The following is a 15,322-nucleotide window of genomic DNA, read 5'->3' as shown; positions in this document are numbered from 1 at the left end:
AAAACAATTTTTTTAAAAATAACTTGGGTTAACTCGTCAAACCCGCGACTCGGGACTTAATTGAGTTTGATAACTTTGTGTTTTTTGAAACTATCTTATATTTAATAATACAATAAAAAAAATAGACACTTGCGACGCAAAACCGAGGATTGACCTAATGTCGTGATGTTTTGTAAATTAAAAGCATTATTTTCTAAACAAAAATCCATCATGGTCTTAAAAAAAACCTAAAATTATACCCAAAAATATATTGCTCATGGCCCATTGGACAAAGGGCTAGCCTTGCATGGGTTTGGGAGCCTAAGCTCATGTGGTTGGCCCTTTATTATTATTTTTAAGGTCCAGATCTTATATATTTTTAAAAAACTTAAACAATGCGTCATCTGTTTACCTAGAATCCAACCACTAAACAGGTGGTTGGAAAATCTAGCAGTGAGTTTTTTGGTATCAAAAATATATTTCTAACTTATTTGACCCAAAAGAATCTAATAAGCATTATTAGTACCCCCAGTAAATCAATTTATCAACTGAAAACACCCCTAAAATCAATTCTAAAACACAAAATTAAGATAAAAAAATTCTCTCTCGAATCTGATCTACCTTTTCAGATATGTTGAAAGAAAAAAAACATCTTAATGGAAATCCTCTTGTTAAATCAAACTTGTTGATGCCAATATCGATTTTTTTGTTGCCGTAACATAACCAATTAACGACGTTTTCTCTCTTTCACTGTTATCTGATGAGTTTCTCTATTCTCTCTTGAACCCAATTACTAATTTTTTTAAAAAAAAACTTTTAAACCAAAACAAAAATTTCAAAAACTATAAGGATCATAAAAGTAGAAAAAAGGAAAGTTGGTGGATTGAAAAGTACCTTTTCACATGAATTTGAGATTGGTCATGCGATTTCACTTTGTTTTATTCTTTGGTCCTCTTTTATTGAATTTTATTTTTCTTGAATAAATTTTAACAAATTGATCATATAATATTGCAATTGAAGAAAAATCAAGGGCAAATTAGAAAAAAAAAACTTATAGTTATTGTTGATTACTCTAGTGAAATGCATAATCAAGGACAAACCAAGGACTAAAGTGAAAGAAAAGGAAAAAATGGTCGGCACGTGTATTCCACTTACTAGCATATGAGTGAGGCCGCCACGTTGTGGTGGTGCATGCGGCTTACTCCGTGCTTCGAAACCAAACTTTCGTGGTATCATTAGAATTGTTTTGGACATTGCTTTCTTATGAGGCAGTACATGGTTTTTTTTAGCTTCGATGTGGCTTTGATGATCCATTCTTCTTTTCTTTTATTTCCTCTCTTTTCCCTCATCCTCTCATCGGTTTATGATGCTAACTCTCTAAAATAACAAATTATCCCATCATTTGTTTTTTTATGTTATGTGTAATCTTTATTATTTTGATTGCTATTTTATTTTTTAGTACTTTTGTTTATTTATTTTTTCAGTTTCATTATTTAACATTATGTTAGTTAGGGAGTGAATTTCTTCTTTTTTTTTCAATTTTATTTCTATGGAGTTATCCCCTTTTCATTATTTGACTTGTTTTTTTGTTGTTTTTTTTAATTGATTTTTTTCAGTTTTGTCCTTTAGCATTGCGTTGGTTAAGGATTAAAATTCATTTTTTTTTCAATTTGCTTCCTATAGTGTTATTTCATTCATCTCAGGGGTCGTTTCTCGTGACTCGGATCGAGGGCTTGTCAGGTTTATCGGAGTTAATTCGAGTCATTTTTTTTTATCTCTTTTTAAATTAATATTTTTTTATTTCGTCATTTATCATTAGGTTGATTAAGAAATTGAGCTTTGTTATTTGTTTTAAATTGATTTATTTGAAGTTATCACGATTTTATAACTTGAATCGTGAATTCTGTAGGTTAACTCGGGGTGGCTTGAATCAATTTAATATGTCATCATTTTAATATTTAAAAAATTATCATGTAATATATATCAGATTTTAAGTTTATGTTTTTTTTTTTCTCATAGGAAACAACGCCTTGATATTTTATTCCCTTGACCTTTTATTTTATCCTTTTTTTTTTATTGAAACTTCCATTCATGGTATTGATAAGTTGTTGTTTAAAAAAATAATTATTTTGGTTGAAAAATTGCAAAGAAAAAAGAAACACATTAATGAGATGAAGAGGGTTTAATTGAAAGGAAATCTTTTTATCCTTATTTTTAATGATGTAGAATATTTTTATTAATTAATTGCTTTTGATTTTTATTATGTAGGGGAAAAAAACCAGATTTTTTTGGGAAAGTAATATTTATTAATAAGTAAACGAGGGATTATACTAGAAAAATATATTTTTCATTGTAGTTGGGATTGCTACTTTTTTTGCAATAAATATTTTTATTACAATATTATTAAAAAAAATAAAGAGCTTCTCATTTGACGTGGTCAAATGTCTTAATACATATTTTGATCTCATTTTTTTTTTTGTTAAATATATGCATCATTTTTTTTTTATGATAGGAAGGGCGTTGTTACTGACTCAATTTTTTTTTTTTTTTTTGTGTTGATTTCTTTTTATTTGTTTCGCAACAAAGCATGATCACATAGCTGGTTCAAAATCTAAGGAGGACTCTAATCCAAAACCATTTATTTTGTATATATAAAGCTAAAATCTTTAGAAATCGTTCCCTCTTAGTTTAAAATTAGATAAGTGACTGTGATAAGTCGCGTCGTATTAATTTTTCTTAACTAAAAAAAAAATGTTTATCTGAGTTTCACGGTCTAATCCATCATTATTTTTTAAAAAATATCAATTCATAACAAAAATTTTTTTGCTAAAAAGTAAACCAAAATTCATAGATGATAATTTTTTTTTAAAAATGCTAAAATGCTGACATATTAGATTGATCAGAGTTTCACGGTCTAACCTGCCAACAAAAATTAAAAAACAAAAAGGATGTCCACCTTTAACAAAAAAATTTATAACAGAAAAACAACCAAAATTAAAAATGGCATAATTATTTTTAAATACTAAGAGAATGACATATTGGATTAATATGGATTTTATGGCTTAACCCATCAAACCCGTGATCTAAATTATTGACTCCAACATCTTTTATTTTTTATACTACTTTTATTTATTTAATTATATAACACATGACTCAACTTGGTTTAATATCTTTATTTTTTCTAAAACTATTTTTTGTTTAATTATAACAAATAAAATAGGCACTTACAAAATTGAACACCAACTAAATATTAAGGTGTTTCTTCAAAACTGTGATAAACTCATAAATATCAAATTAAAATAAATTATGTAGATCAATTCAAAACAAATATAATGTTGAATGATGAAATTTAAAAATATTAATAGGAAAAATAAACAAAGATGAAAAAAATAAAATAAAATAAATAACTCGGACTTGAGCATGCATGGGCCTAAAAGAAGCTTAGATGCACGAGTTTAGGGTAGATCAAAAAAATCGATAACCAGTGTTAATAGTGTAATCCTTAGTTTAAAAATAGAAGATTAAGGGGAAGATTTATTGTGATATGAGATAAACATCCCCAATAAATTAATTTAAATTTTTGATAAAATAAAATAATAAATTGGCATGTAAAATATTAATCTAATAACAAATCATGTAAATTCTTCAATCGGGTAAAATAATTATTTAAAATTTTATTTTTTATAAATTTGAGTGAAAATAGTTAGACAATAATAATAATAATAATAATAATAATAATAGAATATAACTTGAATAAACTAATGTGTAACTTTATGCGCAAATAATATCTACTACCAATATAAATCTCGCATATAATTGTATAAAATTTAATCTAAACTAGTGAAAATTATGAGGGAATTATTATGAAAAGTCTTGGTTAATTGGTGTGAAAGTCCTAAATACATTTAAGAATAAATTGGAGCACAAATAATATTGACGGTCGAGGTAGTAAACAACGTTTAATGGTGGTGAAATTTTAAATCAGTTAAAAAAAATAAAAAATTAGAGAGATTTCATCATGAATGGTGACGAATAAATTCAGTAGGAAACCCGGATGAATTAATAAAAATTTCTGGTACGTGAAAACATATAGACAAACTGGGATTTGACAAAAATAACACTAAGGCAATTCATGGGTGATATTTTTGTAATTAAAAACAAATAGTTATTATATTTTGCAGTCTAAGTTATATGTATTTTAATAAATTACTGAAATAAATGGTACAGATTATAAATACGAGGTTAAATCAATTAGTTTTTAATTAAAATTAAATCGCTGAAAAAAATAAATTTGAGGACAAAAATAATTTTTAACAAATGTACAAGCAGCCAGCACGCTGTCATCCACATTGATAGATTTCTACGGTAAGAAAAACCCAAGCGTTTTAACTTTTAAGTTAACAGTATAATGCCCTAAGAAAAAGGTGGATATCACGAAGAAAGACACGGCCAAAAAGAAGCTGTTAAAAATCTCTTCCTTTCCTTGTCCCTCTCCTTTACTCCTCGCATCTAATTCTCTTTTGTCTCCGCCTAATAATAATATTCCACCAATTCTCGCATTTCCTTGCCTTTGATACGGAAATGATTTTAGCTAGTTAGTTTGGGTTTTTCTTTGAGGTGGGCGATTGAAGATGATGATCCCATGGGGTGGAATCAGTTGCTGTTTGAGCGGAGCTGCTCTCTATTTACTTGGCAGGAGCAGCGGCAGGTACCTCCCTTCTTTGATTCCTCTTTTTTTCCTTATTATATCTTGTTAATAATTAATTATGTGCGTGCTTACAGGGATGCGGAGGTTCTTAAGTCAGTTGCAAAAGTCAATCAGCTGAAGGAATTGGGTATGTCTTATGCACCACTAACTGATTTAATTATCTTAATTTTTTCTTATAGAATGTTTAGGGAATGCCCATTTGCATCTGCAATGATGGGTTTTTGAAATCTTTCATCTTTCAGCAAAGTTGCTGGATATTGAAAGTAAAGTCTTACCACTGGTTGTTGCAATCTCTGGAAGAGTTGGTGCTGAGTCTCCAATAAGTTGCGAGTTTAGTGGGTTGAGAGGTGTTATAGTAGAGGAGACGGTAATGTTAAATAATCATTATTTGAAAGGGTATAACTGCTCAATTGACGTTTTTTTTTTTTTTTAATATTCTTATTTGTGTTATAATTGCAGGCTGAACAACATTTCCTCAAGCACAATGATGCTGGATCCTGGATTCAGGACTCAGCCTTAATGCTATCAATGAGTAAAGAGGTCCCATGGTACCTGGTAAGAGATAGTTTCTTGTGCCTTTAGTCCTCGATCGAGCACGATTGTTTAACTATATTGTTGCCTCTGGAAACAAGATGACAGCTTAAATGTTGGAATAAGTATCATCTGGAGTATCATTGATAGAGAAAATCTGTTCATGCCGTTTTGGATTTCCATTATTAGGATGACGGCACTGACCGAGTGTATGTTGTGGGGGCCCGAGGTGCTTCTGGTTTTGTGTTGACTGTTGGAAGCGAAGTGTTTGAAGAGTCAGGACGATCACTTGTACGAGGAACATTAGACTATCTCCAAGGCCTCAAGGTCTGCCCTGTTCTATGTTTTTCTATTTATGCATCAGAACTTGTACTGTTGGGTCAAGTTTGTTTTATCATGATTGTTATTTCAGATGCTTGGAGTTAAGCGAATTGAAAGGGTACTTCCAACTGGTACTTCATTGACTGTGGTTGGCGAGGTACGATTGCTCACTAACTAAAATTATATACACCCGTGTTGTTATTGCAATAAGTGGTGTCAAACATTTCCAGCAGCGTGCAGTATGGTAATGTGAAAATGATTATGGTAGCTAAGACAATACATCCGATATAATCGTTCATGAGGTTTCCCTCTGTTGTTACTGGTGAATATTAGAATTGCTGGATATTCAGCTTCTATGTTGAAAATATGCATCAATGTTGAGGCTCAATAGTTATCATGTGAATGTGGATTTTTGATGGCCTGCTGTATTGAAAATATCCTTTACTTATAGTTTTGAAGTGTCTGAGCGTTTGATTTGAAAACCAGTCATGTTATATATTTAATGTATCTTGTTATTTTATTTACTGTCATCTAATTTTTTAGCTCTTCATTTTATGATCAGGCTGTCAAAGATGATATTGGAACAGTTCGGATTCAGCGTCCTCATAAAGGACCTTTTTATGTATCCCCAAAGTCAATTGATGAACTCATTGGGAATTTGGGGAAGTGGGCAAGGTTGCCTGCACTCTTAACTGCTCATAATGCTTTATCTTTTTATATTTACGTTAATTATGCATTAAACCATTGAAAAAAAGAACTTATATTTCTGTACCAGGTGGTATAAGTACGCCTCATTGGGTTTGACAGTTTTTGGTGCTTTCCTGATCACCAAGCATGTTATACGGTATATCATGGAGAGAAGGCGCCGTTGGGAATTGCAGAGCAGGTATGTTTCTTTGGTGGAAGGCATTCATGACAAAATGTTTCAAGGGAAGGGACATGCTAGTTGTCTGAATATTTATATGCATGCAATTCCCAAATAGAAATTTTGTCCTATTCCTTGCCAGATTCTAGCCTGTATGGTGCTCAGGGCGATATACACATTGCCTTATTCAAATTAATTCTGAAACATACTTAGAATGAATTATCATATGGACTTCTCCTTGTGATTGTAACAAATAGAGCTGAAAAACATGGTTCTTGCAGGGTTCTTGCCGCTGCTAAGAGATCAGGCCAAGATAACGAGGGTAAGTTGCTCATAATGTCCATTTTTGAAGGAAAAATAGTTTGCATGCGATATCTTTTTTTTTGAATTTTTTTTCAGGTTCAAATGATAAGGCTGAGAACGGTTCAGATGGTGCCAAGAGAGAACGTCCAATTCCAGATCTATGTGTGATATGCCTTGAGCAGGAGTACAATGCTGTTTTTCTCCCGTAAGTACATTATTGATTTGTCTGCGTGTGTGTGTCTCAAGGAATAGACAGTGAGCATACATGCATAGAGGAGCAATACTACATGCATAGAGCAATACTAAGTTAAAGTTCCACATATAAATGTTGTTCAAACCAACTTTTGAAAACAAAGTAAAAAAGCAAAACCAGTTGGTGAATGGATCTCATTTAGTACCTCAATCAACTTGTTAACATTGGTCCAACATTATATTCAAGATCTGTAGTCTGGTAAACTTGTAAAGATTATGGTACCTATTGCAATATTTTTAACATTCTTATATAAGTGCCATCACGAAATTTTTTGTTAAGGCAGATCAGAGCATTTGAATCTGTGTACTAACAAAGCATCTCAATAATAAACGATTGTTGTTGATTGGTAACTCGACTAGGAATAACCCCACTCAATGAAGAGATTTTTTCACATTTTATAGGTATATTCTCTTCCTCACTAAATTCTCTCACCAAAACTTAGCACTTCAAGCCAACAGCTACACCATTCCCTAAATGCACATGCACCCCCGAACCAAGTACCGCTCCTTATATACAACTCACCCCTCTCTCACCTGCCATGCAGCTTGAGCTGCCCAGGTGTTTCTTATTCCTCTCTCAACCGTCTCAATTTTTATCTTATTACTTGTATAAAGTGCTGCATTTTCCCAATTACTTATTCATAAAAAGAACCATGCATCTGCAGATTGCAAATTATATAACTTATTGGAAATAATGGCTTTTTCATACCAAACTGTATTTTTCTCACACGTAATTGCAATCTAGTTGTGTCTGAAATTCATGGACACTTCTTTGGTTTTTCTCATGCTATTGGAGATTGCTAGCTGCATGCACTTTAACACAGTTCTTGGTGCCCGATTATATGATCTTTATTATTTTGTTGGTAGTATAACATCTTTGTGTGAGTGTGACATGCATTGGAGGTATTGCATCATAAACTGTACATCACCATACAAGACACTTGTGATTGAGAAATAGCCTAATTGATAGCCATAGCTTTCTTTTTTCTGGGAGGTTTTAAATTCAGATCTCCTTCCCCCAAAAAAACTATATTAAAAAAATAAAAATAAAAGGCTCTTACTTATTTACAAGCCTGTTTTTTGTTGCATGTCGGGAGTCAGGGAAAGAGGAACAAGGGGCATTCTTTTTTCGCAGTAGTAGACATCAATTTTTTCAATTTCAGAGCGATTGAGTTTTCAAATTCATTATGATCTGTAGGTGTGGTCATATGTGCTGTTGTATAACATGTTGTTCGCAATTGAGCAACTGTCCTCTTTGTCGAAGACGGATAGAGCAGGTAGTGAAGACTTTCCGCCATTGAAGTATTCCTTCCAAGATTAATAGCACGAGTACTATGGGGACACTTGCATGGTTGGGACTTGGGAGATGAATTCTCTGCGCATGCAAAGATTTCAAAGTTGTAAAAAAAATCCTCTTCTTCACAGCAATGTCTTCTAGTTGTATATTCCTTGCCATCCGAATGACGTGCTGCTGCTGGCAGTTTACATGTACATGTTTAGAAAATGTACTCATTCATCCTCTGGAGAAATTTTCAAGACAGCTGCTCGTTGGGTTATGTAGACAAAATCTCTTCTAGAAAGAAGATTAACATCCTGATTTCCTTTGTGATCCAACGTGATTCTTAGCCAGTTCTGTATACTATGGTGTCCAAATATTGAACAAATGTTTCAGTTTGTATCATCGCTGCTGCCATTTTTATTTCTACCAGTGCTAATAACCAAATAACAATACGTTTCTGTCAGTGTAAGGATCTAATCCAAAAATGCTCATGGCAAACATCTAGTCCAAAATATAAAAACGCAATTCTCAGTTGGGATTTTGCTTAGAAGTCTGCCACTCTATAGCAATAGTTACACATCAAATAATTATAACTTGATTGGGGATTGCTTCGGTTGATCCCTAAACTTGGTTTGGAATGTGAGTGCATGAAAGCATGTTTTAGGGAGTGGAACACAAGTGAGGAGTGAGGATTGAAATTTTTTTGAGAAATAGAGATATACTAGATACTCTATCCATGATACTTGATCCATGCTATATTGTGGTTTCACTTGTATTTGATCCATGCTATGTTGTGGGTTCACTTATATCAAACATTTTTAATATATATGACTGATTGACTTAACAAATCCAAATATATCCTAGATGATTGATTTTCTCCTAGTGCTTGCAAACATGAACATTCTCTTTATAACTGATTCACCTTATCTTATGTCCATATTAGTTTATTTTACACACTAGCTAGTACACTTTGAGCATCGAAAGATATCTTCTCAAGTTCCTCAATTATCTTCTTACAACTAGTTATTTTTTCTTTGGACTCCATCATGACAATATAAAGAGATATAAGTTCTGTATAAAAAGTATTTCTTTCTGTACGCAGGAAATGACAGGTTGATTTTAGCTCACGAAAACTCTCTTTTGTCTAAGTTTGTTTTTTTTTTGCAAGTTGTAATTTCATGATTAACAAATATTAAAAATCTGGTTTTCTGCTTATATTCTCCTTATCATCTTTGAAGAGCTAATACCTATATTTGAAAATTCTATAAAAAAATAATCTATTAGTAGTGGAAAGATAATAAATGATAATAAAAAAGTCAACGAATTTCATACTCACATGGAAAGCTTTGTTCAAGTTGTTGATTAATTGATGGGATATATAGACTCCCACCTCTATATCATCCTATATCCTGAGAAAACTGAGATATTCTAGCAAAAATATTTATATTTTGGCCATTACCATCCACAAAGAAAGGATGATCCCTAAATATAAAAATTATAAAATCCCTCTCTCTATAAGTTTAGACTACCTCTCCAAGAGGCTAGAATCCCATCAAGGACCAATAACACAAGGGGTTATATAGTTTATAGATTTAAGATGGATGGACAATAAAACCAAAGAAAAGAAGGAGAAGAAGTGTTAAACATGGTACTACCATATAGTTTTCCATCTTCAAGAATGTTAATAGGACTTGTTGCAATATGCGCAAAACTTGGTACAATAGGATTTGGGGTAATAACATGTACAAAGCTTAATACCGAACTTAGTGTGGGTGCTATTTTCATGGGATAACTAAAAGCTATAGGTTGTGAACTACACCTTTTTTTTTTACTTCTTTGGCGTAAAGCATATCTACTTCCAGCTATTTTCATGTCAATATTGGTGTGTATTTCACCATTTTTATGTTGAGTTTCTTCTATTATCTCTACTTCAGGTTCTTTTGTTGTAGTCTCTTCCTCTTTATAAGCTTCCTCATCCTTATATTCCTCCTCATGAGATTCATCCTCCTAAGACTCTCCCTCCTCTTGCATTTCTTTAGAGAATAATGATGATGAGGAGGAATTTGAAGCTTATTTTTTTATTCTTCTTCCGTTGTCTAAAAAAGTGGAGCCCTCTTGTAAATAACATATTCAAACATCAGTATAACAATTAATTGTCAAAAAGCAAGGAAGACTGCAACTATCTCTCGTACCATAAATATTATCGTCTAGAGAATATCCTTTAGTCAGCCGAAAGAGATAGTATTGATATTTATCACCAAGATTTTTTAATATATTCTCCTTGTTTGGGCTTAAAAAAAGAGCATTGTTATTTATAACAAACTCTCCAAACTGAAGAACATCTTCATATTTTTATAGCAGAGGTTATAGAAACACTATAACACATTATGATCTAGTCACTTCTCTAATTATTCATTAAAAATGATTTACATTGAAAAATGTATTTCAATGAATTTTGTGTCATTTTATTAGAAAAGGTATAAAACCATATCATACATTTCTTAGCCTGAGGAAAACTACACAAGCTATAACAAAATTTAAACAATTCAATAGTGGGAACTTGACCTTTAATTTTTAAATACTTGTTAAAAGTTGCCACGGTCATCCACTCATTTGGATGTAATTGACTCACGTATAGGTTATAATAGAAAAATACATATTTAACAAAACTGACAATGAAAAGAAGTATCTAAATTTAAACATTCATATTTATAATCTCAAAATTTCTAGTTGTTGTATCTGGTGTTCTACTCATTCTTTCATGAGGAAGTGAAATCCTAATGGTATACCTTATTTTTATGCTTAAGGTTAATTAAGTAACAACACCAGTAGTTACAATGCTCCTATAAGAATCATGGGGTTGAGGTTGGCTAGGTGCAGGTATAGAAGACAAATGCCCCCGATGAAAAGATTTAGTGCTTTTACTCCCGCCAACATGACAAGAAGTATTGACTTCCCTACTTTCATTGGTAAAAGTAACAGCTCTAGAGTCTTATTTACCAAAAGATTTTCTTATCCAGCCAGACATATTTAAAAGCAAATAAAAATCAAGAAAAGAAGAGCAAGTTCATCACCTTTGTCTCTGCACACTACGAGTAGATGAAATATGTATTTATTGTAGTGATTCCACTGATAACCATGATAATAATGGAATAGTTTTGGCACAACCATGTGAAAGGTGGGCCAAGTTTCGTGACATAACTATTACATTGGTGAACTAAGATTCTCTAGTATAGTCATATACACAGGTATATGAAAAGCTTTTGAAGATTCCTAACATAGCCACATGCTTTTACTCCTAAAACTGTCATGTTTGAATGCCACAATATCAATCAACATGGTACCACATGTCAACAACATTCACATGCTTACAATAAGTTCATACTTTCCATGCATATATTTGAACATGTGTTTTTCTTCATCATATTTGGTTTTCTAATAAAGTTTTATTTTAACAATATGAATATTAAAAATTTACTTAGGGGGAAAATAATGATAATGATAATAAATAAATAAAAAATACTCAATAGAGCCTCGCAAGATTGGTTAGGCCACGACTCAATCAGGCCTCCAATGACTTGTTTATGTTGAGCCCTAACCCAGCTTTATTGGGTTCGTTCACTTGATCCATCACATTTGTTTTCTCTCTTCTCTTTCTCCTCATGTTTTATCACTTGTTTCTTTTTCTTTTTTTATTTTTCCATCAAGTCGAGCTATACAAGTTATAGCTTCATTTATGCTTCAACTATAATCACCACCCTACTATAGGGCTCATGCTATATCATAATGACAGGGTAAACTATGTAGTAGAATTGTTGTTGCCTTCCAGGTAATTAGCTCAAGGGAAGGAGGGGTTTTTTTCTCATCTCAAGACAAAACAAAACAAAAAATCCAACTCTCTCTACCCATTGTTTTTACATAATATCTACATAAAAAAAGCCCTAAATTAACTTTAGCAATGGAAGATTTTTTCTTACAGGTAACACCGAATCCAACCTGTTATTGTTTGTAAAGAAAGTCCAAATACAGTGAAGTTTTTTCGAACTTCATCGTTTACCGACGGGGTCGACTAGTTTAAGAAAAGACTCGCAGGTGCTTGCAAAAATGCATTTTTTACTGAATGGAAAAGGAGCTTTTATGAAACACGTTACCCACCCGACATTATAGCTTTTAAGATGGAGGTTTGTCGAGCTTCTTTTGTAGCTTTGGAAGCATATTCCTTCTAGTAATGAGAGTTATCTCTCAACTTTTTCCTGTAAGACAAAAAGATTATCAAGAAACCAGAGGCATGAAAACCAATGGAAGAAAGATGCCTAAGTTACTGTAGAGAGCATCAAGATTACAACAAAATAAATAAAATAAAAATTGTCGTCTGAAGGGCCAATGGGTACCCAACCACAGCAAGCTTTGTACCAAGGCAGCCATGAAAAGCATGAGGGTATCAGAGAACGACGGGACAAGGAAAGCTCTTAACATGAGTTTATCCCATTTATTGAGTTTTTCCCGTTTCTTCTTTTGCACTTCCAAGTTGCGCCTGTATGTTAAGCAGGTCTGTGATCGTGTGTTCAAAAAGTCAACATATTAATCGGCGCATGTGTACTGATCATGCTAATTGCTACAGCAACAAACATTTTAATGCAAACTTGGGCATACATGTGAACTGACTTAGAAGAATTTGCACCTGGTTCAAAAATTGTGGGTTTTATGATAAACCATGAACTTTCAAGTAAGTCTAAAATGTTGATTCTGATTTTTCACATAATACTTATGAATATTTTTGTCATCGAATTTGAATAAAATATAATAAAAGATTCACTGGATTCAAATCCAACGGCCATTAGATCGACCATAGACATTTTGCAGAGATGCAAGGAGTATCGGCATTGTAGCGGTCCTGAACTTGCAAGCAAAGTTAAGAAATGGACATCAAGCTGAATCTGATGCCTTACTTGTTGCTTATGAAGTCCTCGAACTGCACTATCATTATCGGAATGTGTGGAACAGCTAGAAAGTCTCATATAAGCTGTGCCAGTCAGATTCTAGCTTTATAGAGAAAACATGAGAACAAAAAAGAAGGGAATATGATCCCTCAGCATCACATCATTTTGAAAAATTTAGAAAGTTCTCTCTCTTTGTAATTGATAGGAATCTCTGGCCTCAAATTTTCTTGCAAGTGCAACATGTTTTCACACGAGAATCACAAGGATAGGGCTCTAGATATTATTATTTGCAGACCAAACTAAAGTGCTTCAAGCCCTCAATTTCTCCTTCAGATTCCTGTTTATGCTGATATAAAATCCAAGCCCTTCGACCCACTTAAACTGCAGTTGTCTCGAGACATTTTAACTCATACCTGTGGACCGAAACCTTATTCTTTATTTGGTATCTTTCACAAACACCATGGAAAGGAACAGCAACAGCAACAGCTGCCCTAAGGTTGTGTATGAAAAACTATACAAAGCTGTTACTGTCTCTCCAGCTTTCCAAGCAATTCGCCGCATCTCAAGTCGCCCACGAGATCCTAGGCCTGATAGCCCTGCTCCAAATTCTTCACCACCACCACCTCTTTCTAAGAAAATCATTGATAACCAACCCCAGACATATTCTCCAAAAAAACATCGCAAGTCAGCAGAAAGTGCCAGAAGGCATGACACGCCTAGAAATAGAGAAGCAGCAGAAACGGTTCCTGTCAACTTCGATTTTCAAAGCCAGAGTATTCCAGCAAATGGGAAATCCAAGTCAACCACTCCACATCCTCCCATTCCAAAGACCACCCAAGTCGCTTCCAGGGTTATTGAACCTGAAGCTAAAACATCAAGCATGGCTATTGTACAAAGTCCAAGCCAAGGAAACAAGGCCAGTCATCCCAAGCTTGAATCACCTCAACATAATAAGCTGGAAGAAGGTAATGATAAACGAGGGATGCACATTGAAGATAGGTTCACCGACTACATCAAACGCGCAAGGATTAAGATCAGGACTTTGTCAAATGCTGGGCATGAAAAACAACATGCTAGTCCAGGACAAGATAAGTTCACGGATTACATTAACCGTGCCAAGGTTAAGCTTAGAACTACATCAAGTATTGGCGGTGAAAAGTCTTAACTCTTTTTAGTGAAGATCAAGATGGAGACTTGGGCAACTTCACTTTCGTTTAAGAGTGTGGTGGGATGAATAAATTGAGATGGGTTTCGTAATTGTGAGAGAATTACCTATAGATGTTGTGGAGGCCTGCATAAGCACCTGTTTCTATGCAGGCCATGTTTGTTTTCTTCTATAGTGTTGCGTTTCATTTCAAGCTCCCAAGTATTCTTGGTGCAAGAGGATCAACAACATAGGGCATACCCTATTCTGTTTGCTATATATTATGAGATGATGGTTGTGTTATTAAATCAAATAGACTTTCTGAAGTCTACGTTGTTGCATGTTCCTAGCTATTTTTCAATTGTGAAGCGAATATTTGTTTAATCTTTGTGCCTCTTTTATTATTTATTTCAGTATTGATTCCATTTTTCATTCTTCTTACCAACAATTAATGGCATTCCCAGCAGTGCTTGGTGCCTAGGGGAACCTGGTTTTTTGTATTGAAGCTTAACATGCATTGAGTTGTCTGAGAATGCTGTCCTCTCTTCCATTTCCACTCTGACGGTGCCAAAATCTGGTAAGACTTCAAGAGTCTGTCGTATGGGCTGCTTTTACCCAACTAGGTATGCGATTGAATGGTTACTGCTCTCCCGATCTGCCAAGGCAAGGGCAATAAAAGCCCGGCGAGGTTTATGGAGGAAACACTCTTAACACTGATCATGTCAAATATATACTGGAAGTGAGCAGAAAAAATTGAGGAGAAGTATGTCTTGCTCACTGCCACTTTGCTATTGCTGCTGGGTTGGCCGTTGGATTTGCCTCTGTTGGACCTGGGCCAAGCTGCAGAAACTGTAGCGAGACAGCCCGAGACAGAGAGAGAAATAGAGTATTAAAAGTCGTAGATTTTGCTCAACATGGAGTGTTGTTATTGTAAGAATTGATTTTATAAATCATGTAATGTGCTATTTAATATCTAATTAAATGTGAGGCCACTTTTTTT

At 33.5% G+C, this 15,322-nt stretch overlaps 2 protein-coding genes across 2 annotated transcripts; both read left to right on the top strand.

Moving 5' to 3' along the window:
* Positions 1 to 4,382: 4,382 nt before the first annotated feature.
* Positions 4,383 to 8,640, top strand: LOC7457989 (E3 ubiquitin-protein ligase SP1). Its single transcript, XM_006375411.3, has 11 exons — positions 4,383 to 4,687; positions 4,762 to 4,814; positions 4,930 to 5,054; positions 5,147 to 5,242; positions 5,408 to 5,545; positions 5,631 to 5,696; positions 6,102 to 6,214; positions 6,315 to 6,425; positions 6,686 to 6,726; positions 6,804 to 6,912; positions 8,158 to 8,640. Exons 1-11 carry the CDS (start codon positions 4,611 to 4,613, stop codon positions 8,258 to 8,260), a joined length of 1,032 nt encoding a protein of 343 aa, XP_006375473.2. The 5' UTR covers positions 4,383 to 4,610; the 3' UTR covers positions 8,261 to 8,640.
* A 4,853-nt stretch (positions 8,641 to 13,493) lies between these two features.
* On the top strand, positions 13,494 to 14,706 carry LOC127904250 (uncharacterized). Its single transcript, XM_052446799.1, has one exon. It carries the CDS (start codon positions 13,639 to 13,641, stop codon positions 14,341 to 14,343), a length of 705 nt encoding a protein of 234 aa, XP_052302759.1. The 5' UTR covers positions 13,494 to 13,638; the 3' UTR covers positions 14,344 to 14,706.
* The last annotated feature ends 616 nt before the right edge of the window (positions 14,707 to 15,322 follow it).

Source organism: Populus trichocarpa, chromosome 14, assembly GCF_000002775.5.
Source record: "Populus trichocarpa isolate Nisqually-1 chromosome 14, P.trichocarpa_v4.1, whole genome shotgun sequence".
Taxonomy (NCBI): domain Eukaryota; kingdom Viridiplantae; phylum Streptophyta; class Magnoliopsida; order Malpighiales; family Salicaceae; genus Populus; species Populus trichocarpa.
The sequence above is the reverse complement of the archived record's forward strand: the minus strand, read 5'-3'. Positions and strand labels throughout refer to the sequence as shown.

What these genes read in the sequence shown, in the direction of transcription:
- LOC127904250 (XM_052446799.1), top strand. Translation starts at nt 13,639, where the DNA reads ATGGAAAGGAACAGCAACAGCAACAGCTGCCCTAAGGTTGTGTATGAA.
- LOC7457989 (XM_006375411.3), top strand. Translation starts at nt 4,611, where the DNA reads ATGATGATCCCATGGGGTGGAATCAGTTGCTGTTTGAGCGGAGCTGCT. An exon ending in CTTGGCAGGAGCAGCGGCAG is followed by an intron (nt 4,688 to 4,761) that starts GTACCTCCCTTC and finishes GCGTGCTTACAG; the next exon opens with GGATGCGGAGGTTCTTAAGT. An exon ending in ACTATCTCCAAGGCCTCAAG is followed by an intron (nt 5,546 to 5,630) that starts GTCTGCCCTGTT and finishes TTGTTATTTCAG; the next exon opens with ATGCTTGGAGTTAAGCGAAT.